Raw genomic sequence first — 26,027 nt, 5'->3', positions numbered from 1 at the left:
CATAATCATTAGCTTAGTATAATGTAAAAGTCCAAGATAAGAAGACATATCATTAATTGGTTGTTGACTAGCAACTTGGACATCTGCTTTACAGTATATTGGCACAATTAAGCAGTTTTTTAATAGAAAACCTTTAAGAATAATGTCAAATGCTATGTGGAATTTAGTGTTTGGCTCCGGGTTCAAATTATTGACTTTATAGCATTGCATTCTTTGCCTTTCCAACACGATTTATTGTCCAAGTCTATGGTGTGACATTGTCTTTTCTAAATTAACTTTTAGGCTATTTTCTCTATCCTGTGCCATCTTTGTAGGGATATACAAGTGTAGGCACTGAATTTCCCTTTTTCAGTCCTGTCTAATGTGCGTAAAGAATCACATTGAGTTTAATCCCGTATGTTGTTCTTATACCACTGGACCCCAAACCACAGCACTTGACTGGCGCCCCAATCTATAAACGTAAAATTTCTGGCTGCTCTATACACTTGATTTACCCTCAACCAGCTGTTTTTTTTTTAAATAAGCTAAACAATTTTGTTTTTTTACTTAGCAGTAGAATTTTTAAATTGCAGTTAATGAAAGTGCCAAGTAAAAAAAAATATAACAAGGAGGAAATGCCCGAAGACCATTACAGCGCAACATTTAATACATTCCGTAACTCAGTGAAACACAAAGACTTACTGCACCTCAACTTACATAAAATATAAATGGGAACTGATTTCATGCCTTTCGCACCCAAGGACCAGAAAAACAAATAGCAGAGTAGAGTTCTGGAAGAGGAGGAGGAGGCATGGTTCATGGGACTTAAGCAAGGAATGTGTTTGAGTAATTATGAACAATTTTGTATGGGTTTCATATATGCATTACAGACATGTGATGTGTCTTAAGTTTCATTTTTTTTCCATTTTACCATGTCACTTTGCTTGCTCAGTTTTTTGAATAAATAAATATCCTTCAGTCTCGCTATAATTTTATTGGTGAATACTAAAAACAAGTATCTGTAGTTGTGCCCATTCTGAGAAACATAGTATTGATGCATCTCTTAAATAAAAGATTAGTGAGACCACTTCACCTAAAAGGTACAGAAATTAATTTCTAAGTGCAAAACCAAAAAGAAAATTCATGTTCCTTTGTTTCTATTGAGACCAACCACCCCAAAAACTGTTTTTGTGATCAAGATACATGTAGCATTTAGGCTAATATAAGTCTGTAGATATTACTACAGGGAGATTGACTTGAAAGAGGCCCCGAATATTCTGTAATAACTTTGCTAGGACAAAGCAACCTGAACGTAGTAACAAGATGCAATGGTGCTCCTCAGTAAATGGACCTTCAAACAAGCCGGGATTCTCCTGCGTTGGAGAATCACGACGCCAGTGATGTTTAACCTCCGTTTGCAACTTCTGGGTGCATACTACCCATAACCCTTTACTCAGTCACTCGACTTCTCATCAGTATGGTGGTGTACAGTACTGAGCAGTGTGTCTTCATGGTAACCTGTTGGGTCACCATTTTGTTTAAGCGATGTCAGAATTAACTGGATGATCGTGAGTTAATGGAAGGTTACTTCCTGCAAAATGAGCAATGTGTCACACATGGTAAGGAGCATGGCAGAAACTGAGTCCTCCTTTGGCAAAAGGGTAATTTCAAAGGGGCTTTGGTCACCACGAGCACGGATCTGACACCAGTCTATCGGAAAAGTCTGCAATGTGGAAGATTTGAAGAAAAACATCCAAGTGAAAGTGCTGCTATTCCTCAGTCCCCAATATTTCAATATCTTGCAACATACTGTCTGTACTTGTGGAGCTAGTAGCTTACTTAATAAGCTTATCCTTTTGTAAAATGTATTGTTTTAATTAGGAATGTCACATTATTTTGGTGATATTTGAGGATATTTTGGTCGCACTTTGATACCAAATTTCCAAAACATAATGGTTTCAGTTTTTTTTTTTTTACCTGTATCCATAGTACCAATAAAGTTTGTTCTGTATTTATGTGTAGTAGATGAATTATTCCATAATGCTCAATAATACTTTATAACAACATGTACAAATGGCTCACAGTGATGAAACTACAGACTACACAGCATTGTTGAAAAGAAAAACTGCACAATGCTTTGTTGCCTGTGCAGGATAATTTCAGGAATCATACTTTTATTTTTTTTTTTTTTCTTTTTTTTTTTTAAATATATATACAGTGATCCCTCGTATATCGCTTTGACTTTCGCGCTTCACTCCATCGCAGATTTTAAATGTAAGCATATCTAAATATATATCACACATTTTCGCTGGTTCATGGATTTCTTGGACAATGGGTCTTTAATTTATGGTACATGCTTCCTCAGTTTGTTTGCCCAGTTGATTTCATACAAGGGACGCTATTGGATGGCTGAGAAGTTACCCAATCAGAGCACGATACGTGATAAATAAAACTCCTCAATGATGTACGATATGCTTCATTTGCGGTGCTTCGCAGCTGTAACAGCACTTTTGATTGTTTACTTTTCTCTGCCTCTCTCACTCTCTCTGACATTCTCTGTTCTGACGGAGGGGTGTGAGCAGAGGGGCTGTTTGCACAGCTTAGAAGATACGGACACTCCTCTAAAAATGCTGAAAGACTACCTTCACATTGATCCATTCCTTGCGGCGCTTTATTGCGGTGCTTTCAGTTAAAAGCCCAACAGCCCTATTGATTTTTATTGTTTACTTTTCTCTCTGACATTCTCTGCTCCTGACGACACTTTTGAAGAGGAAAATATGTTTGCATTCCTTTAATTGTGAGAAAGAACTGCCATCTCTGTCTTGTCATGGAGCACAGTTTAAATTTTTGGCTAAAGGGTGTTATTTCATGTATAGAGGGCTCTAATGATGTTAAAAGACGATTTAGAAGGTCGTAAACAGGTTTTCTATGCTCTAACTGCGAAAATATAAAATTTATAAATAAAGAATCCTACTTCAGGAAATTCATTTATCTTTAGTCTGGAAACGGATTAACCGCATGATAAATGAGGGTTTACTGTATAACAACACGCTTGCATTATTGCCACTTTTTCCTACTATGGAATTAATTCAGAAACAGACTGTGCAAGCTGAGTGAAAAACTGATCAAATGTGCTGCAATTGTTTTACATTGTGACGATTTGTAAAATAAGATGAAAAGATAACAAATTGCTTTTTAATGGTGTCTTACAGTCCCTATAAATTAACAGGGCTGTGTATTTATTATCTGATTGTAAAGAGCAATTCTATAGATGTCCATCAGTCCAGAAATGTGTCCTTTTCTAGAAGTATATGCAGTTCAGAAACCATGCTGTTGGGGTGTGCCTCACACACATCCACAACGCAGTTATAGATATGGTACTGTGGAGTGTGGAAGGACAGGCAGCACTAACAACAGTTTGTAGCACAAAAACATAAAAGCAAGTGGTTATTTGGCTTATCTTAACCAGCATTGCTATGAGTTGCTCTGTCAATACCAAAATAAAATGAGCATTTCAGTGCTTTGAAGAACAAGGCACATTCTCCTATTAATGACATATACTGTGTTAAGAGAGTTGCTTAATTACCAAAACAATTTGCAATTGGTATGACAAGCAAAACTGCATCCTTTATTCCTAAGTATGAATATGCAGCCACTGAATTTGTGTACTTTGTTTGGTTTTTGAAGGCAAACTAATGTTCATTAAGTATAGCCAGTAAGTAAAAGCACATGATTGAATGTTAAGCTGGAAAATAAAATGCTCTGTCACAGTTATAAATTTGAGTATGGTAAATACACACCCCAAGTATTTTTGTAATTCTGAAGTTGTACCCGCATAATCATGTAAAAATAAAATGCTGAAAAGAGTTCTGTAAAAAAGGCTTCAGGTAAAATTGACAAGTTTGATTTCACACAATGACCTTGTGTCATTTATGTTAGGATAGGAGAGATGACAAACTTCATACCTGTTTTGAATTGGCTGTATCATTCAAAAATAAAAATTTAAACAATTTTGGAATAAGAGCAGGGTTTTCCAGTATGTTATATTTTGGCACTTCCAGATAGGATTAACACAATACCAAAATTTCTGTCTTTGTTATTATAGTAAGAAAAATATTCAGACTGGTACCAATGTTCCCTTTGTTGAGCTGAGCGATCACTCACATCGAATTCAGAGCGTCGCTCATACTTCCCGCACAATCGCTCATTCCGGCACGCGTCGCTTTCGACTTATCGCTAAAATTGGTGCTCATAAATTTTTGGCTTTAAACAAAATGTCGCTCATAAACAATGTTTTTGCTCACTACAGAAATCCTCCTCGATCGTGGGGTTGCGTTCCAGACCCCAAACCCCGCGATAGGTGACAATACATAAGTAGAAATCATGTTTGTATGGTTATTTTTATATATTTTAAGCCCTTATAAACTCTCCCACACTGTTTATAAATATTCCCGCAGAGTTATACAGCATAATCCCTTTGTATTTTCTTAGATATTAGGTAAGATTTATTGAAATTATGTATATAAACACACTGTTTATATACAGTAAAACCTAAATATTATTTTAAAGATATTGAGTGTCTCCGATATCACATATGTTACAGCCATTACGATAGACAGGCCACCAGCAATAAATCACATGCAATGCAAGAAAAATAGTATACAGTAAATGTGTGTACAGTGGCACTAAACGTGCGACATGTACTAACTACTGTAAGTAGAAAATTAATTATGGTTACTCACCAACAATGACACGATGACTTGTCCGATAACGATGAGTTTAGTTTTACTGCACAACAAAGGAGAGCGTTACAGCTCTTCTAAAGGAGCCACTTCAGGCGTTTGTGTAGCACTGCCGTTGTTCTTCTTCTGGCAGTCTTCAATCCAAATCCCTAAAGCAGATTCCATCCAGACTACTGCCTTATTACATCCACTTACAACTCGCTTTGCACCCTGGTTAAAAGCACACTGCGCGTCAGATCTTATATTCCTTTCCTACTTTTTAAATAAAAAGAATCTAGCCTTCAACAAATCCAAAACGCTTACCTTTTCGCAATCGTAACATCTTCCTTTGGCGCTTTGGGCACGCCCTGAAGCAGTAGCAGATCGCTTTGGAGCCATAATGAAGGGCTTGACTATGCCCAAAGATAAACACAAAAGAGCACAACTCTTACACAGCGAAACACGCTTGATGCTGAATGAGCAAGACGAGACTTCCTGGTGAACACTGCATTCAGCACGCAGGAACTTAACCGTGTTCTGATTGGTTAGCTTCTCAGTCATCTTCCAGTAGCGCCCCTTGTATGAAATCAGCTGGGCAAACCAACTGAGGAAGCATGTACAGAAGGGAAAAGACACATTGTCCGAGAAACCCGCGAAGCAGCGTAAAAATCCACGTTATATATTTAGTTATGCTTTCATATAAAATCCGCGATAGAGAGAAGCCGAAAGTCGGCGCGATGCGGATTTTTCACTGCTTTGCGGTTCTGGACAATGGGTCTTTTACTTCCGTACAAGCTGCTGGCTTGCTGCTCTGCCGCAGGATCTGCATCTTGTATGGAGCATCGAACGCTTAAAAGCCTGTACAGCAGCTGTCCTTTTGTCTCACTGTCTTGTCTCTCTTCTCCCCAGACATCTTCAAACACTATTCGATCTCTTTTAGCTGTTCTGTTATTTCACCGAGTAATATTTTCCATTTGAGTTAATGTGATCTTTACTATCATTTTTTTTGAGACTTTCAATTTTCCTACTTCCATTATCTCTAACCTGCTCTGAATGTGTATCGCACTCCACGCTTTTGAATTCTTTTTTACGATGTTCTACTTTGTCATGTACTCTTTGTCTTTTTCCGCCCCAGGCATCGTAATACAATACAATACAATACAGTTTATTTTTGTATAGCCCAAAATCACACAGGAAGTGCCACAATGGGCTTTAACAGGCCCTGCCTTTTGACAGCCCCCCAGCCTTGACTCTCTGAGAAGACAAGGAAAAACTCCCAATAAAACCTTGTAGGAAAAATGGAAGAAACCTCGGAAAGGCAGTTCAAAGAGAGACCCCTTTCCAGGTAGGTTGGGCGTGCAGTGGGTGTCAAAAGTAGGGGTCAATACAATACAATATACAGAACAGAACAATTCCTTAAGACAGCATAATAATAAAAATTTTAGAATTACGGTTTAACAGTAGATGATATGACATAATTAGGTTTGGATATTTTTAGAGTCCTGAGACCTCATCCATCTAGCTGCCTCCCCATTTGGCCATGCCACGGCTGAAACGTTGCTCATGAAAGGACCCTCTTTCCCATGATTCCTGTGATCCTCCATCAGGGATGACTTTACCATAGGCAGGCAAACAACTTGGCAGGTGGGCGTGGCACCAATGGCCACATTTGGGTACCGAGAAAGAAACAGAATAGGTGAGGGTTAGTATTCAAATATAATTATCATGTTACTTATGTTATAGTGCTAATGACTAACAACAGAGATGCAGTATGTACAGTTAATCAGCAGCTCTAGTCAGGATATGCTAAACTGAAGTAGTGAGTCTTCAGCCGGGATTTAAAGGCTGAGACTGAGGGGCATCTCTTATGGAAGCAGGAAGACCATTCCACAGTTTAGGGGCCCTGTAACTAAAAGCTCGACCTCCCACTGTTATTTTATTAATCCTTGGAATCCTAAGCAGACCGGCATCTTGAGATCTTAATGTGCTCAGGTTTGTAAGTCATGATAAGTTCAGACAAGTAAGCGGACCTTGGCCATTTAATGCTTTATATGTTAAAAGGAGGATTTTGAAATCTGCCCTAAACTTAACTGGGAGCCAGTGTAAAGATTTAAGAACTGGGTTATGTGTTCATATTTTCTTGTTCTTGTAATAATTCTTGCAGCGCATTTTGGATTAACTGGAGGCTGTATAGAGAACAGTTTGAACAGCCAGTGAACACCGCATTGCAGTAGTCAATCCTACTAGAGATAAATGCATGAATTAATTTCTCACAATCCTGTTTATTTAGAAAGCGCTTTAATTTCCTAATATTTTTAAGATGGAAAAACATGTTTTGGACGACTTTGTAATATGCTTTAAATGACATGCTAGAGTCAAAGATAACTCCTAGATTGCGGGCTGATTCAGTAAAATTAATTGGGATTCCAACTGAGTTAAATGACACAAAATATTGCTGTGATCAGCGTCATTCCCTCAACAATTAACATCTCTGTTTTATCTGTATTTAAAGACAAGTAGTTCTCATTCATCCATTCCTTTAATTCACTAACACAACTAATTAAAGACAACATCGGAGAAACTTCATTTGATTTAAATGAAAGGTATAACTGGGTGTCATCTGCATACGAAAGTGAAAATTAACATTATGTTTCCTAATGAGAGATCCCAGTGGAAGCATGTAAAGTGAAAACAGTAAAGGTCCAGTACTGAGCCCTGCGGACACCATATTGAACTTCTGTGTATAATGATGGAGTACTGTCTGCACATTTCTGTACATACTGGAATCGATTTGATAAATAAGAACTGAACCAAGCGAGCACGGGCCTGTAAGCCCAACATCGCTTTCTAGCCTGTGCAGTAAAATAGAATGGTCAATGGTGTCAAATGCTGCACTTAAGTCCAACAACATAATTACAGTGGAATTTCCTTCATCAGAGGATATCAGAATGTCATTTACAACCCGTGTTAGTGCGTTTCTGTACTATGACCAGTGCGAAAGCCAGACTGGAATTTCTCAAATAAATTGTAATGCGTAAATACAAAACATTTTGTGTTGCCCACAATCACACAAGAAGTGCCTCAATGGACTTGAACAGGCCCTGCCTCTTGACAGCCCCCAGCCTAGACTCTCTAAGAAGACAAGGAAAACTGCCAAAAAACATTGTAGGGAAAAATGGAAGAAACTTTGGGAAAGAAAGTTTAAAGAGAGACAAGACTCCTTTCCAGGTGGGCTGGGTGTGCAGTGGGTGTCAAAAAGAAGGGGTCAATTCAATACAATACACAGATCAGAATAAATCCTCAATACAGTATAAAAATAAAAATTTTATAAGCACGGACAGAATTTAACAGTAGATGATATCACATAATATGATTTGGATTTGTTTAGAGTCCTGGAGACCTCAGCCATCAAGCTGCCTCCCCCATTTGGCCATTCCACAGCTGAAATATTGTAGCTCCAGCCAATCCGATGAAAGGACCCCTCTACCCTATGATTCCTTGATCCTCCATCAGGGATGACTTTACCTTAGGCAGGCAAAACAACTTGGCAGGTGGGCCGTGGCACCAAGTGCCACATTTGAGTACCAATAAGAGAAATAGAATAGTTGAGGGTTAGTATCAAATTATAACTATCATGTTACTTATGTTTTAGTGCTAATGACTAACAACAGAGATGCAGTCTGTACAGTTAATCAGCAGCTCTAGTCAGGATATGCTAAACTGAAGTAGTGAGTCTTCAGCCAGGATTTAAAAGCTGAGACCGAAGGGGCATCTCTTATAGTAGCAGGCAGACCATTCCACAGTTTAGGGGCCCTGTAACTAAAAGCTTGACCTCACACTGTTATTTTATTAATCCTTGGAATCATAAGCAGACCGGCATCTTGAGATCTTAATGTGCACTCTGGTTTGTAAGTCATGATAAGTTCAGACAAGTAAGCTGGACCTTGCCATTTAATGCTTTATATGTTAAAGGAGGATTTTGAAATCTGCCCTAAACTTAACTGGGAGCCAGTGTTAAGGATTTAAGAACTGGAGTTATGTTCATATTTTCTTGTTCTTGTAATAATTCTTGCAGCAGCATTTTGGATTAACTGGAGGCTGTATAAAGAACAGTTTGAACATCCAGTGAACACCACATTGCAGTAGTCAATCCTACTAGAAATAAATGCATGAATTAATTTCTCAGAATCCTGTTTATTTAGAAAGTGCCTTAATTTCCCAACATTTTTAAGATGGAAGAAACATGATTTGGACAACTTTGTAATGTGCGCTTTAAATGACATGCTAGAGTCAAAGATAACTCCTAGATTGCGGGCTGATTCAGTAAAATTAATGGTGATTCCAACTGAGTTAAATGATGACAAAATATTGTTGTGATAAGTGTCATTCTCTCAACAATTAACATCTCTGTTTTATCTGTGTTTAAAGACAAGTAGTTCTCATCCATCCACTCCTTTAATTCACTAACACAACTAATTAAAGACAACATTGGAGAAACTTCATTTGATCTAAATGAAAGGTATAACTAGGTGTCATCTGCATATGAGTGAAAATTAACATTATGTTTCCTAATGATAGATCCCAGTGGAAGCATGTAAAGTGAAAACAGTAAAGGTCCCAGTACTGAGCCCTGTGGGACACCATATCTCACTTCTGTGTATAATGATGGAGTACTGTCAGCACATTTCTGTACATATTGGAATCAATTTGATAAATAAGAACTAAACCAAGCAAGCACAGTGCCTGTAAGCCCAACATCATTTTCTAGCTTGTGCAGTAAAATGGAATGGTCAGTGTCAAATGCTGCACTTAATTCTAACAACATAATTACAGTGGAGTTTCCTTCATCAGGAGATATCAGAATGCCATTTACAACCGCGTTAGTGCTGTTTCTGTACTATGACCAGTGCGAAACCAGACTGGAATTTCCCAAATTGTAATGCGTAAGGTGTGAATGAAGCTGATTGGCGACTACTTTTCTAGTATTTTAGAGAGAAAGGGTAAATTTGAAATAGGCCTATAATTAACAGTTTTAGTGCATCAGGTTCTGTGCCATGCAATAATGAACTATTGATAATGTTTAGAATAGGCTGCAAGAACATCCATTGCACTTTTACTAGCTTTATTGGAACTGGATCTAGGGAACAAATAGTGGGTGTCATTTTAGCAAGTAAAGTTAAGATTTCTGCTCAGTTACAGGATTAAAATGACTGAAGTGCTGAATGTAATGTGAGGCAGGGTCTGCTTAGCTAGTATGTGGTTTGTACTGTGATGCTGAGATCTGGTATCTTATATTTTAATTTTCTCATTGAAGAAGTTCATAAAATTTGTACTGCTAATATCTGTTGGTATTTTGCACTGTAGATCTGAATTCCAATTTGTTAATTTAGCAATTGTTCTAAACAGTATCCAAGGATTTTTATTATTGCTATTACTGTAGAATAGTATTCTGAGCGAGCTTTAAAGAGAGCTTGTTTATATTTTTAACACTCTCTGTCCATGCAACTTAAAAGACATGTAGCTTTGTTGTTCTCCATCTGCGCTCCAGTTTTTGATACTCTAAATGAAGAGCTAGAGTTGGTATTTATTTAAAAAAAAAAAGTATTTTAAGAAATATGGACTACATGGACAACAAGTTGGAAATCACTATGAAAGCTCAACCGGTTACACTTTTTGGGCTCAGGTTTTAACTACATGATATGGTAAAATGCTACTAAAACATTTTGTGTCATCTGAGGAAGAACCTTAATGTCATTACTTACATCTGTGCTTGAAATATTATTGTCAACTAGACATTAAGCCCGTTAAAATAACGGCTGCTAGAACAGTAGTGCATAAACATTTGTATGAACAGTCTATATTAAATGGCAAGGGACCTTGTATGTGGCTGTAATGTGTCACTGTATTGTGTGCCTTTAATTTTTCTCTCTCAGTGATACTGGTTTGTATTTCCGTGAAATGCCTGTAATTTTGTCTGACAGTAATACAGTGGAACCTCGGTTCACGACCATAATCCGTTCCAGACCGTATGAACTGTATGTAAATATATATTTTTTTAAGTTTTTAAGCACAAATATAGTTAACTATACCATAGAAAGCACAGCGTAATAGTAAACAAAATGTAAAAACATTGACTAACACTAAGAAAACCTTGACCAACAGAGAAATTAACCGTGCAAGAATTTGCACTATAGCCTTATGACCCGCTCGCTAAAAACTCTTTTTTTAATGAGTTTTAAGCACAGGGGAAAAAATGAACATTTGAAAAATCTGTAATTTAATAAACAACCAAGAAAAGTAACATTGCAACAATTCCGTGCGTGCCTGTGTGTGTGTCTCTCTCTTGCGCGCCTTTGTGTGTGTCTCTTAAGCGCGCGCCTCTGTGTCTGTGTGTGTGTCTGTCTGTCAGTCTCTCGCCTGTGTGTCTGTCTGTCAGTCTCGCCTGTGTGTGTGTGTGTCTGTCAGTCTCGCGCGTGTGTGTGTGTGTGCAGCGTGTGTGCTATGTGTGTGCGACTTCTGTAGCGCCTGTGTGTGTATCTCTGCACAGGAATGCACAGAAAGAGACTGAACACGTGCTCTGTGGCCCGCGCATGCTCACTTCACCAAAAGACACACACACATGGACACTGGACGCAGACAAGGGTTTTATTAAAGAGGATGATATGGCTTCTATGAAAAAGGCCCTTTAGTGATATGAAACCATGTGATGCCACCTATATTTAATGGTTGCTCAGCAATGACTCAAAGACCACATTTTCTGGTGGTGATCATGTCATTATAAGCTAGCTTTTATTTTTATTTATTTATTTATTTTATTTATTAATTTTATTACAATCAATACATAGCAATCAAGTTTTACAAAAAAAAAAGAATTGTGTTAAGAACAGGTCGATCCCCACCCTGAGAGAGAGAGCAAGCCAAACGTGTAAAATTTAAGGCTTGTAAAAATACCTAAATTAATAGCTTTTAGTAAAAAAAAGTTCTCCAATTTTAAAAAAGTTTTTGCTATGGAATGTTTACTCATAATAACATCATTTTGTGGACAGCAAAGTATTTATGCAGTGTATATATCTGAAAAGAGCTTTAAAACAACATGAGCCCATTTGTGTGCAACTTGTATTTGAGAGATATAGCCAGTCAGAGTTGTAATTCTCCCCATCAATCACCATAAGCTCAAACTTTGTTAACTTAAATCTCCCTTAATATTGATCCAGCACACATGCAATTTCAGTTCGATGGGTTACTCATATGACAGAATCAGCATGCCAAGTTTCGTTATGAGGTCCAAATATGTAATGGTGCGGTCCCTCCAGACTCCCTCTTCCCACATGGGAGTCTGCTGAACCAACACCATCGATAGTTATGACCAAGATGAGCTGACAAATGAGAGGACAATTCACTGATGATGCCAGAGGATGATGGAAAAAGTGCTCAAGCTCTTTTATTAAAACCAGTCAAAACAAAAAATTAAAACCAACAAAAGTGCCAATTGTGCAGTGTTCTAAAAGTACAAATATAAATCCATAAAAATCAGTAAAAAGTGGGAATAAAAAATCAATAAATAAATCCATTAAAATCTGAGGTTAAAATGCAGTCTAACGCCTCCTGATCTCAGCCCACCTCCTTCTCATTCTCCACAGCTCACCCATTGCTCGCTTAGCGGCAGAGACTCAGCAGCTCTTTTTGGCGACCTCTGTCTCGCTGCCTCCAGGCATCACGGCCAGACCATCCAAGGTTGGCTCTCCTCCCTTCTTCCTTCCGTGCTCACGTGGTCTCACTTCGAAGCCCTAGGTAGGGCACCTGCCTTGCTCACCACAGTCCACCGAATATACAGAGGGATGAGTTAGCCTCTAGAGCGGCAGAGCTAATGATCCCTTGTGGGGCCCCAGCTCGTATACTGTATCCTCCTTCTAGTGGCCAGGTCGTCCTTCTAAGACTGTCTTTCACGCCCTTAACCTCCTTCACTTTCAATCCTTTTTCCTTTTCTTTGATTCTCCCATCTTTGATTTCTCCATCTTTGATTTCTATACCACATACCGCTTCTTAGTGTGGCTCAGCCACACTACCACTGCACTAAAACCACAAATAAATAATAAAAGAAGTAAAATAATCCCACACTAAAACAGCCCAAGCCCTTTGTGAAAACAGGCCATTAAAAGAATAAGAACTTTAAAAGACAAAAAATAAGCAATAAATAAATGTCTCTTAAAAAGCTCAGTCCTTTAAAAATGTCCTGCTCCAGCTTGGGTCTGTGGGTTCTTTAGTTTCCAATTATTCTGCCACCAATCCAGCTGGCTCATTGGTCTTCTGCTCTTCAGTCCCCACTGCCAGCTGCCACCAAATTGTGACGATGCCGGTCCTGTACAGACTCCCATGTGGAGGTGCAATGATTTGATGTGGTATTACCCATTTGTAAAATGCCCCCAACTTGCAAAACAGTCCCCTGAATGCACCTTCATCTTGCACCATGTGTACATTTTCTAACATGTTTGAGTGTTTGCATCTATGGTATAGGTTTTGAATCCTTTTGTCCCTGTAGTTAAAGTTATAAACTGTATTTTAAAACATAGAACTATATTTCTCGAGTTCCTACTTATAGTTTATGCATACTGCTTTAATATTCAATGTAAATTATATAAGGTATTTCCTAAAGATCATTTTTTAAACAATGTATATCAAAATCATCTTAAGATCTCTGTGTCAAAGGGAGTTTTGAATATGTACTAAAACAGTGATGCTTTTTTATGAGTAGTGTCCCACCACAATGGTTCTTAGTAAATTTATTCGCCTAGAGAGAGAGGGAACAATCTAACTTTATTTGTTGCCGGAGGGAAATTTGTCTTTTTACAGAAGTTCTTTAAATAAATACATAAATAGGTCAGTATGTATGTTACACACACTTTGGTCTGAACACACACTGGAATGACTATAATACAAGAAAATTCAAAAGAAGGCTAAGTTCTGACTTGGCAGTTACAGTCACAGTGAGGTATTATGCAGGCATATTGCTGTGGGTATAAAGGAGCCCCAGTAGTGTTTCTTGACAGACTTCTGCTAGATAAGTTGTTGGATGAAAGTCCTCAGTTTTAGTGTGTCAGAGAGAGCATGTGTAGCATTGTTTAAAATGGCACTCGGTTTTGTTTCAATTCTCTCGTTCGCTACTACCTCCAGGGTGCTCAAAGTGCATTCTGTAACTGAGCTTGCCCTTTTAATTAGCTTGTTGATTCAGTGTGACTCTCTTGAAGTGATGTTACCAGCCCAGCATACCACAGTGTAGAAAATAGCACTTTCTTTTACAGAGTTATAGAAGACATGAAGTAGGTCACTACCCAGAATAAAGGAATGCAGCCTGTTAAGGAAGAAAAGCCTGCTCTGCCCTTTTTTATATAGTTCATCTGTGTTCCAAGACCAGTCCAACCTGTTATTAATGTGAACCCCCCCAAGTACTTGTGGGAGTGGACCACTTCTACATTCACAATTTGAATAGTCACCGGACATAAAGGCTGTTTGGTGAAGTGAAAGTCAATAACCAGTTCCTTGGTTTTGCTGATGTTAAAATGCAGACAATACTTTTTGCACCAAGAAACAAATTTCTCCACCTGACTGCTATACACTGTCTTATCTCCTTTATTGATTTATTGATACACCCCATAAGTGAAGAAGTATTTGAGAATGTTCGCAAGTGACATAACCTGGTCTTAGAAAAAGGGATAGGACGCTTCCTTATGGTGTTCCAGTGCTGCATTCGATTCAGAAACACGGTCCTTGAGTCTCACAAACTGTGATCTGCCTGATGGATAGTCCATTATCCAGGACACAGTAGGCTCTTCCACCTGCACATCTCTGAGTTTACCCCTTAAGAGGGATGGCTGGATGGTATTGAAGGTGCTGGAGAAATTAAAAAAAAAAAACATAATCCTTACAGTGCTGTGCTATTTGTTGGCACAGCTTAGTCTGTCTAGATGTTGTTTCATAAAGATTAACAACATGGTGCACTCTAAAGTATGCTTCACCTAATTTTAAGTTGGCAATTAAATGGCAAATAACTGATTCAATTTTTTAACTACAATAAAATACATTGCTTAATTATCCAAAACATGATTATTAAATATAGGGTCATTGCATTTTTACTCAACAATTGGCCTTTGCATCACCATTTTTGTCTTTGATGCAACTTGCCATATGAGTTACACTTAGCTTCCAGAGCTCAGAAATGTTACTTGTTTTTATAAAACATTTTCCCCTTCATATATAGGATTTTTTCTCCACCATGTGAAACCTGTGTATTAATTTTACTGCCCTCTTCCTTTTTTAATTACATATATATGTAAAATGTCTGTATATATGTTCCCTATACAATCCTACAACTTTTTACTGATCTTTACATAGTTGCCCTCTAGGATCATATGGACCAGATAGAGTAGTTTGGGTCCCAGTGTAATGTGTTTTTTTTTCCCCTCTTTTGGCATGCTACAATTTGCACTTGGCACACTAGTGCCACCTGTTGGCCCAGAACTAGTGAAACATCTGAACGGACTGAAGCCAGAATAGCCGACAAAATGACCAGAGCATGGTGTTACTTAGACGCTTCTATCAATTGTATTATCTTGCACTTTTTCTATGGGGTGTTAGGTGAGGCTTGATCAAAAGTGGAAGTGCTGGCAACACAAATGAGAATTAAAGGGTTAGTTATTTAACTCTTGTTTTGTTGGAATTTCTTCACAATGTAAACGGTACAAATTGTCTATAGGGTGGGCCATTTATATGGATACGCCTTAAGAAAATGGGAATGGTTGGTGATGTTAACTTCCTGTTTGTGGCACATTAGTATATGTGAGGGGGAAACTTTTCAAGATGGGTGGTGACCATGGTGGCCATTTTGAAATCGGCCATTTTGGATCCAACTTTTGTTTTTTCCAATAGGAAGAGGGTCATGTGACACATCAAACTTATTGGGAATTTCACAAGAAAAACAATGGTGTGCTTGGTTTTAACGTAACTTTATTCTTTCATGAATTATTTACACGTTTCTGACCACTTATAAAATGTGTTCAATGTGCTGCCCATTGTGTTGGATTGTCAATGCAACCCTCTTCTCCCACTCTTCACACACTGATAGCAACACCAGGGAGAAATGCTAGCACAGGCTTCCAGTATCCGTAGTTTCAGGTGCTGCACATCTCGTATCTTCACAGCATAGACAATTGCCTTCAGACGACCCCAAAGATAAGTCTAAGGGGTCAGATCGGAGACCTTGGGGCCATTCAACTGGCCCACGACGACCAATCCACTTTCCAGGAAACTGTTCATCTAGGAATGCTCGGACCTGACACCCATAATGTGGTGGTGCACCATCTTGCTGGAAAAACTCAGGGAACGTGCCAGCTTCAGTGCATAAAGAGGGAAACACATCATCATGTAGCAGTTTCGCATATCCAGTGGCCTTGAGGTTTCCATTGATGAAGAATGGCCCCACTATCTTTGTACCCCATATACCACACCATACCATCAATTTTTTGTTCCAACAGTCTTGGAGGGATCTATCCAATGTGGGTTAGTGTCAGACCAATAGCGGTGGTTTTGTTTGTTAACTTCACCATTCACATAAAAGTTTGCCTCATCACTGAACAAAATCTTCTGCATAAACTGAGGGTCCTGTTCCAATTTTTGTTTTGCCCATTCTGCAAATTCAGTGCGCCGATCTGGGTCATCCTCGTTGAGATGCTGCAGTAGCTGGAGTTTGTAAGGGTGCCATTTGTGAGTAGCTAATATCCGCCGAAGGGATGTTCGACTAATGCCACTCTCCAGTGACATGCGGCGAGTGCTACGCTGTGGGCTCTTGCTGAATGAAGCTAGGACAGCCACTGATGTTTCTTCATTAGTGACAGTTTTCATGCGTCCACATTTTGGCAAATCCAACACTGAACCAGTTTCACGAAACTTAGCAAGCAGTTTGCTAACTGTAGCATGGGAGATGGGTGGTCTCGTAGGGTGTCTTGCATTGAAATCTGCTGCAATGACCCGGTTACTGCGTTCACCAGACATCAACACAATTTCTATCCGCTCCTCACGTGTTAACCTCTGCGACATGTCAATGGCTGTAAACAAAGAGAAACTTGTAAATAACTCATGAAAGAATAAAGTTACGTTAAAACCAAGCACACCATTGTTTTTCTTGTGAAATTCCCAATAAGTTTGATGTGTCACATGACCCTCTTCCTATTGGAAAAAACAAAAGTTGGATCCAAAATGGCCGACTTCAAAATGGCCACCATGGTCACCACCCATCTTGAAAAGTTTCCCCCCTCACATATACTAATGTGCCACAAACAGGAAGTTAATATCACCAACCATTCCCATTTTATTAAGGTGTATCCATATAAATGGCCCACCCTGTACATTACATTGAACTAAGAGGATGAGTCCGACATGATGGCATTCATTGTTACATGCCCAGCAAGGAGTTACCACAATTCTGGAATCCAATCAGACCCAATAAACATTCTTGAGACATTTATAGAGAGGCTGTGTGAATGACAGATGGTACAGCTAGAAAAAACAGGTTCAGCATTTAAAAAGCAAACCGCTATATCCTAACTACAGGGTCACGGGGGTCTGCTGGAGCCAGTCCCACCCAACACAGGGCACAAGGCAGGAAACAAACCCCGGGCAGGGCGTAAGCCCACCGCAGATATTTCAATTTAGTGTGCAGCAAATGTAATTTACTGTTTCTATATAACTGTTATGCTAATTTAATTTTTTTATATTTACACATAGGTTTGGCTTGCATTTATACTTAAATGTAAAATGTTATAGCATTTCCTGGGAAATGCATGCATCACATGAGATCTCTCCTAATGTGTTTTTTTATTATTGATTTTATTAAAAGTAAGTAACATTCCATACAATCAACTTAAACATAAGACTAAATTCAATTCCCACCCAAGAGAAAAAGGAAGGCCAACAGCTAGAGTAAAACTTTAGCAGTAGAAAAGAGGGAAGAGAATCATTTTCCACAATAGTGAGAAGTCGGGCAAAATTGCACCTTTTATTGGCTAACTCAAAAGATGACAATATGCAAGCTTTCAAGGCAACTCATGGCTTCATCTTCTTGCAAGATGTAATACAGAAACTGGAATTCCCTGTGTTTATATACACACTAGGACAGATACAACATTGGGAAACCTTTAAGTGAGACATCTTAAATGTAAAAAAATAATAAACCTCTTCAGGCTAAGATTCATTTAGCAATAGAGGAGACCATTGTATTGTCAAGATCATTGGTTAAGATAACTGTCCAACAAAGTCTTTTGAAGTTTCTGATGGGTTTTCAATACAATGTGGGTCTGTACACAGGTTGTCAGTGTCAGTCTGATTGATGCAAACATCCTCATATCTGGCCATAAAACTGTTGTCTGTATTTAAACCATTCTTTTCTCTCTTGCTGTGTTCTGAAGTTGCCCATAAGCACTATGACTTTAAAGTCCCTCTCACATTTTCCATGGCTGTTGAAGTGGGCTGCTACAGGAACATCTGTGTTGCCATGCTTGATGTGGAATCTGTGTAAATTCATTTAGTTTTTCCCCCAATATAAATGCTTATTCTAAAATGTTATTGAACATACACAAGCCTTCACAATTATCTCAAGACTAAACTAGATTTATTAAAGGGAGACACTTATCTTCCAAGTTGCTGCTTTCCTACTCTGAAATGAGTTTATAGTATCTAGTACTTCTTAGAGTAACAGATTTATCCAATTCCTCTGCACTAAGATTATCTAGCTGTGTTATCTGTAATGCATCACAGGCTATATTAGATTTTGTCTTGTCTTCTTTAAACTAAGTAGAATATAAGGACTTGCAGTAGTCTCTAAACGTGTGCATTATATTTTTATGATCAATGATTTTATCTTTGTCATTGTTTTTAATTACTGATATTGCATTGTAAACTTCCTGCTTGTGGATTTGTTTAAATAAAATCTTGTTAGGCTTCTCTCCATGTTCACTGTAATGATGTTGCGATTCAAAAATTAGTTCTGTTTCTTTTGTTGTCAAATGGTTCAGTTCTAATTGCAAAAAAAAAAAACCCAGTTTGCTTGGATATAAATTCTGTACAGTTTTTGTCAGCTAATAACAGGGGGTTGAGACACGAGCTGTGAGATGAGTATGTGGGGCGTAGTGATTTGAGCTCTCTTAAACAGAGTTGCATGATCGGAGATAACAATAGCGTTGTACTTGCAAGATTTTATTATGGGTAAAAAATTGTCTTTAAAGAAAATATCAAATTTTGAGCAACAGTGGTGTACTGGTGAGAAGGAGTATGCTCTTACTTTTGGATTTAGAAATCTCCATTGGTCTGATAAGTTATGATCAATTGCAAAATGTGTAATTGTTTTTGCAGTATTAGATGTTAGACATGTTAGATGTCAGTGTTCAGCTCCTGTAGCTGAAGAAATATCCGTGTCTGGATTTAAAACACAGTTAGATTCTCTAGCCATTATAATTTTATGAATGTTCACATTAGGAATGGGTGCAAATATGTTTCAGATGAAGTCTCTATCTTCCACATTTGGTTGTGTAGATATTTTTCAAAATCACTTTGAAACACAACAGTTAAATTAATTACCCATCACAATCACATATCACCCTCCAGGGTCAAATACTACATCTGATACTATTAATGAAATTGTTCTCTGTATTAAGTTTACCACACTTCCAGTTTTCTTTGTATAGCTGGAGTGGAATTTTTGGCTAATCCAGTCTCCTTGCAGTTGAAACTAATCCTTGTAATAAGCAAGTCTCCTGTAAAAATACTATCTTGGCATTTAGACCTGTTGGGTGAGAGAATGTTTTCTTCCTCTTTTAATTCATGATTGAGACCTTTGACATTCCAACTCAAAAAGTTCACTGTTTGGTCATAGAAATGTTGTTTCTGAACTTTTGTTGCCATTATATAGTCTTAAAATAAGGTAGTATGTTATTACATAAGATAGCTTTAAACTTAATATGCAGTTTTGAAGTTTATTATTGTGTTGGCAGTTAAAACTGTGGGAGTAAAAAGAATAGATTAATAATGGCTTACTCCTTCGCCCCTGCCCCGACCCCTCCTAATGTTTTAACAAGCCATTTTTAATTGTGAACATTCAGAAACAAACCGGAAAACAAGGCAGAGCTAAAAGTGAAACAGAATGTTTTATTCAATCAGCAACTTGCCAGGCCAGAATTTTATTTTTACAGTGAGGAGATATGGAGGATTTTGCATAGTTTATTGGACTAATTCTTTTCAACCTATAAATAAGTAAGAAAAAAGGAGCACGTAGTACACTGTCCACTTACTTGGCTGTTTGTCAGTCATACTTGTTTAACTTATGAATGCTGTCTTATTGCAGTCCATTGAGCCATCCAGTCTTTGATGTAACACTTAAGAACTTGGTAAAAGATGGATGTTTTCCTATTGTACCTTAAATTTGTTTAGATGTGCTCTACTATAGTGCCTTGACATGTGAATGTTTCAAATGGATTAATCAGCAGGCTAAGTATTTTTCCTCTGATATTCAAATGTCTCGTCCTTCAGTTTTGTTCAGTATTTTGAATAATGCTTGTGTCGAATGATGTAATTAGTGAAGTTTGTAAGGAAAAAGTAACTTTTGTCATAAAGCAGTTACTCCCATGAAAAATACATTCAGCATATAGTCTGTGCATCTCAAGATTTTGTATGCGCTGTTAAGACATGTTTTTTTTTTTCCTTAGAGTATAAGAAGGCACGAGCTGATATCAAGAAAAAATCTTCTGACACCATAAAGCTTCAGAAGAAAGTGAGAAAAGGTATGCTCTCATACTTGTGGTAACATATTGGTGCAGTTAACACCCATGGGGCAATAATACTGTTTTAGCTTTCTTGTTTTGTTTTCATGTTTTGTTCATTCCTGATTTGAATAAATAAAGTTTGTTTTCATCTGGAAATGTAGTCTGTTGTGCAAATTAAGTAATAAGTTGTATTATGCTTCAATTAATGTGTATTCATCAAAAGATTAAGTTGCTGTCCATTTTGTCATCTTCAACTTTGATAAAAATTATAATTTGTCATGTTGTCAGTCATATTCTGTGTGATGTAAAACTCATCAATTTATTTTTGGTCACTTTTTTCTTTATAACAAACACTGTCCTCCCCCTTAGGTGTATATAGCAAAATGCAGCATTTTTCCTTGTCTTTATTTTATGCTGTACTCTCATGTTGTGCAATATTCTCTAGTTTTGTTTGAGTGGGATTAGAACGTCTATTGACCTAAAGGGTCCCTTTGAGTTTCTAAAATATCCTCCACATTCATATTTCTGTGCCATTTCACTATGGAATAGGAAAGTTAGTTTTATGGTCACACAACTCTGTTCCGTATCTTGCAATCTTGCATAGCTGTGAGAATTTTCGTGTTAAAAGAATTTCATGTTAAAAATGTCTTAAAATTGGCACTTTTTAATTAACATGCTGATTTTGGTACATGTGTTGATTTGTCTTGGCATCTGTTTAGTGGTTTTACCCAAACCATACAAAGGCACCATCTGAAACCACTGAAAGCCAAATTATAAAGTGGCTTCTATGGTTGTTAAATTTGGAAAATTCCTTCATTTTCAGTGTGTTCATCTATGCATTTTTTTTTTCTTCTTCTTGTACAAAGCACAAATGTGCTCTTTGAGGACTAAGCCGGGCTGGGCGGGAAATCTTGGAGGTCCTTTAAGCTCTGACACATTTATGAAAGCCCTTAGTGTGTCATTATGATGAAGGGACTCTTTTCAAACTACTTTTGCAATTAGTTCTTTTAGAGTAAAACTGCTCCTTTCATTTGTTTAGTGACTGAGATTCTAGTTCAGCTGTAGCAAAAAACTGATGAAAAATAGCATTGAATTTTAAGAATTACATTTTGCTTCTGAAAGGTCTTTTGATACTTTTGAGTACTTTACACATTGACATAAATAGGTTATATTATCTGCTTGATTTATGAAATTCCAAAATGGACCTGAGGTGCCTGAGCAAGTTGCACTACAGGATGGATGAGCTGCAAAACGTCTCTTTATTAATTTTAATGATATTGCTTCATGAGTTCCGAAGTAATATGTCTTTTAAGAGGTAGTCAAATTCATGCCATCATTAGTATTTACATCCTTTAAGTGTATTGTCTTTTCAGGCATCTGTAGCAATTTGTTTTCAAATAATAATTTGATTGAGATCTGGGAATTAAAGACACATTTATTGTTACTGTGTAGTTGAGTTTGTACCCATTTTGTTTATAGTATTATAAATTAAAAGTTTTTATAGTAAGGTTTATAATATGGGTCTAGTGGTCAGCTTATTTAATGATTCTGTTCAGTTTCATAAATAACCTTTGTGCTGGTTGTATTTGAAGTGATGTATTTCATGAAGTTTCCTTGTGTGCCTTATTTCACGTTTGTGTTATCCTTGTGGGTTTCAATGGCATACTGCCTTTACTTTAGTGCAATTCTTTGGTTCGCCAGTGATCTCGCTGTTGTAGGTTTCAACTACCTGTGTCACTAAAATGGATTAACTAAGATCAGAAAAAAGAAAGAGAGATCAGTACACAAGTAGTCTTATTGTTAAGCGGTATAGTATACTGGCATGATAGTTGGTGCCAGAATAATGTTTAAAACCTTATCACTGGCAGTGCAGAGTTTTCCTTCCTGATTTTGAAGATGTACATGTTAGGTAAACTGGAAACTTGAAATTGAGAAGAGGTGATTGGGAGGGTGAGGTGTAATGTAACATTCTCAGACCAGCTTGATCCAATTTACATATAATCTGCTGGTGTGTTTTGCTCAAAACAAGTGTTTCCATATTTCAGACAGAAAGTTTTTAAAGTTCAGTGTGTTTAATTTCTATCCATCTGACTTGAATTAAGCAAGTAAGAAGAAAGATTAAAATATTATTTACAGTATTTTTTTCAGGTAAAATGGTTTCAATTTCATTTCAGCTGTCATTTTCAAAAATATATGCCTTTGACAGGGCAATTAATAGCAGGACATTCACCTGGTTGTCTTAAGTTTACTTTCGCCTGCGTTTTGGGGATCATTGTCCTGCTGAAAGATTAACTTTTAACTCAGATGTGCTTTTTTTATAAGCAGTTTGAAATAAGTTCTCTTACAGTATTCATTGTTTTTCAATGCCTGATAGCATAATGTTTTCACTACATACAGAAGTATAGCATTTTTTGGAAATATTGTCGTTCAAATGTTAACACTGCCATTTATTTCTTTGAAATTTCGTCAAAAAGGTCTGTCTTCATCTTACTATAAAACCTTTTCTTTCCTACGGTGAAATGAATTCACTGTCAAACTTTTTGCCGAATTCTAGGAGTATATAACTTGGATTTGTTTCAGTAGTAGCTTCTTTTTTGGCAACCTCTGGTTTATGGGCAGAGTGGTGCTTCTGAGGCTAGGGATCTGTGCTGGCAGTTGGAAGGTTGCTGGTTCAAATTCCGTAAACGTCAGAAGTGACTCTAAGAAGTGACTCATTGGGCCGGTGAACAAGGCCCTTAACCTGCAGTTGCTTAGTCCCAGGTATGATGTTAATCTGCTTCCAACCTTGCATGCAGGTCCTCCAATTTAAGGGGAAAACTTTGAGGTTGGTGGCAGGACTGTCACTCCAGCCACCGTTTATTTATATACTAGCAAAATGCCTGCGCTTCACAGCGGAGAAGTAGTGTGTTAAAGGAGGTGTATATGTGTGTGTATATATGTATATGTATATGTATATGTATATATATATATATATATATATATATATATATATATATACACACATACACATACATACACAAACCGGATTCCAAAAAAGTTGGGACACTATACAAATCGTGAATAAAAACTGAATGCAATGATGTGGAGGTGCCAACTTCTAATATTTTATTCAGAATAGAACATAAATCACGGAACAAAAGTTTAAACTGAGAAAATGTATCATTTTAAGGGAAAAATATGTTGATTCAGAATTTCATGGTGTCAACAAATCCCAAAAAGTTGGGACAAGGCCATTTTCACCACTGTGTGGCATCTCCCCTTCTTCTTACAACACTCAACAGACGCCTGGGGACCGAGGAGACCAGTTTCTCAAGTTTAGAAATAGGAATGCTCTCCCATTCTTGTCTAATACAGGCCTCTAACTGTTCAATCGTCTTGGGCCTTCTTTGTCGCACCTTCCTCTTTATGATGCGCCAAATGTTCTCTATAGGTGAAAGATCTGGACTGCAGACTGGCCATTTCAGTACCCGGATCCTTCTCCTACGCAGCCATGATGTTGTGATTGATGCAGAATGTGGTCTGGCATTATCTTGTTGAAAAATGCAGGGTCTTCCCTGAAAGAGATGACGTCTGGATGGGAGCATATGTTGTTCTAGAACCTGAATATATTTTTCTGCATTGATGGTGCCTTTCCAGACATGCAAGCTGCCCATGCCACACGCACTCATGCAACCCCATACCATCAGAGATGCAGGCTTCTGAACTGAGCGTTGATAACAACTTGGGTTGTCCTTGTCCTCTTTGGTCCGGATGACATGGCGTCCCAGATTTCCAAAAAGAACTTGGAATCGTGACTCGTCTGACCACAGAACAGTCTTCCATTTTGCCACACTCCATTTTAAATGATCCCTGGCCCAGTGAAAGGCCTGAGCTTGTGGATCTTGCTTAGAAATGGCTTCTTCTTTGCACTTTAGAGTTTCAGCTGGCAACGGCGGATGGCACGGTGGATTGTGTTCACTGACAATGGTTTCTGGAAGTATTCCTGAGCCCATTCTGTGATTTCCTTTACAGTAGCATTCCTGTTTGTGGTGCAGTGTCGTTTAAGGGCCGGAGATCACGGGCATCCAGTATGGTTTTACGGCCTTGACCCTTACGCACAGAGATTGTTCCAGATTCTCTGAATCTTCGGATGATGTTATGCACAGTTGATGATGATAGATGCAAAGTCTTTGCAATTTTTCGCTGGGTAACACCTTTCTGATATTGCTCCACTATCTTTCTGCAACATTGTGGGAATTGGTGATCCTCTACCCATCTTGGCTTCTGAGAGACACTGCCACTCTGAGAAGCTCTTTTATACCCAATCATGTTGCCAATTGACCTAATTAGTGTTAATTGGTCTTCCAGCTCTTCGTTATGCTCAAATTTACTTTTTCCAGCCTCTTATTGCTACTTGTCCCAACTTTTTGGGATTTGTTGACACCGTGAAATTTTGAATCAACATATTTTTCCTTTAAAATGATACATTTACTCGGATTAAACGCTTGATCTGTCATCTACGTTCTATTACAAATAAAATATTGACATTTGCCATCTCCACATCATTGCATTCAGTTTTTATTCACAATTTGTTTAGTGTCCCAACTTTTTTGGAATCCGGTTTGTATATTTATATGTATATATGTTTATATATGTGTGTATATATATATATATATATATATATATATATATATATATATATATATATGTATATATATATATATATATATATATATATATATATATATATGTATATATATATATGTATATATATATATATATATATATATATATATATGTATATATATATATATATATATGTATATATATATATATATATATATGTATGTATATATATATATATATATGTATATATATATATATATATGTATATATGTATATATGTATATATATATATGTATATATGTATATATATATGTATATATGTATATATATATATGTATATATATATATATGTATATATATATATATATATATATATATATATATATATATATATATATATATATATATATATATATATATATATATATATGTATATATATATATGTATATATATATGTGTGTATATATATATATATATATATATATGTATATGTGTATATATATATATATATATATATATATATATATATATATAGGCATTGTGGCCAGGACATTGAGTGTTTGGGGTTTGTGCACGTGACTGGGTCTTTGTGACCATTGTTTGGGGTCTTGGTGACCAATATTGTAAATAATTTGTAAATAAACGGTGGTGGTGTCATAACAACATGTCCGCCTGTCTGTGCCCGGTACCGCTCACATCTGGCGAAGTGGCAGGATGCTCCGCCTGTTACAAGGCGGAGACCTGTAAAAAATATTGTTGTGGACGGCCCGTGCAGCAGGGGACCCTACGTACGCATCGCTGGTGCTGCGTGCACACAGCCCCGCTGGGTAAGGAACCCCACGGACCGCCAGGGTCCGCAGGAGGGCCGCGTATTCCCTGAAGCGGGCGGGCGGCGTGCATTGGAAGAGTGCAGCG

At 37.4% G+C, this 26,027-nt stretch overlaps 1 protein-coding gene across 2 annotated transcripts in view; it reads left to right on the top strand.

Moving 5' to 3' along the window:
- Positions 1 to 26,027, top strand: part of mtss1 (MTSS I-BAR domain containing 1) — a 228,949-nt gene that overhangs the window by 133,828 nt on the left and 69,094 nt on the right. For both annotated transcript variants that reach the window (XM_039735777.1, XM_039735776.1), the window contains exon 6: positions 20,450 to 20,524. In XM_039735777.1, coding sequence (XP_039591711.1) covers positions 20,450 to 20,524 — 75 coding nt within the window. The remainder of the gene's footprint in view (positions 1 to 20,449; positions 20,525 to 26,027) is intronic.

The sequence above is a fragment of the Polypterus senegalus genome, chromosome 14 (assembly GCF_016835505.1).
Source record: "Polypterus senegalus isolate Bchr_013 chromosome 14, ASM1683550v1, whole genome shotgun sequence".
Classification (NCBI taxonomy): Eukaryota; Metazoa; Chordata; class Cladistia; order Polypteriformes; family Polypteridae; genus Polypterus; species Polypterus senegalus.
Note: the sequence above shows the minus strand (reverse complement) of the source record. Positions and strands in the feature narration are given on the sequence as shown.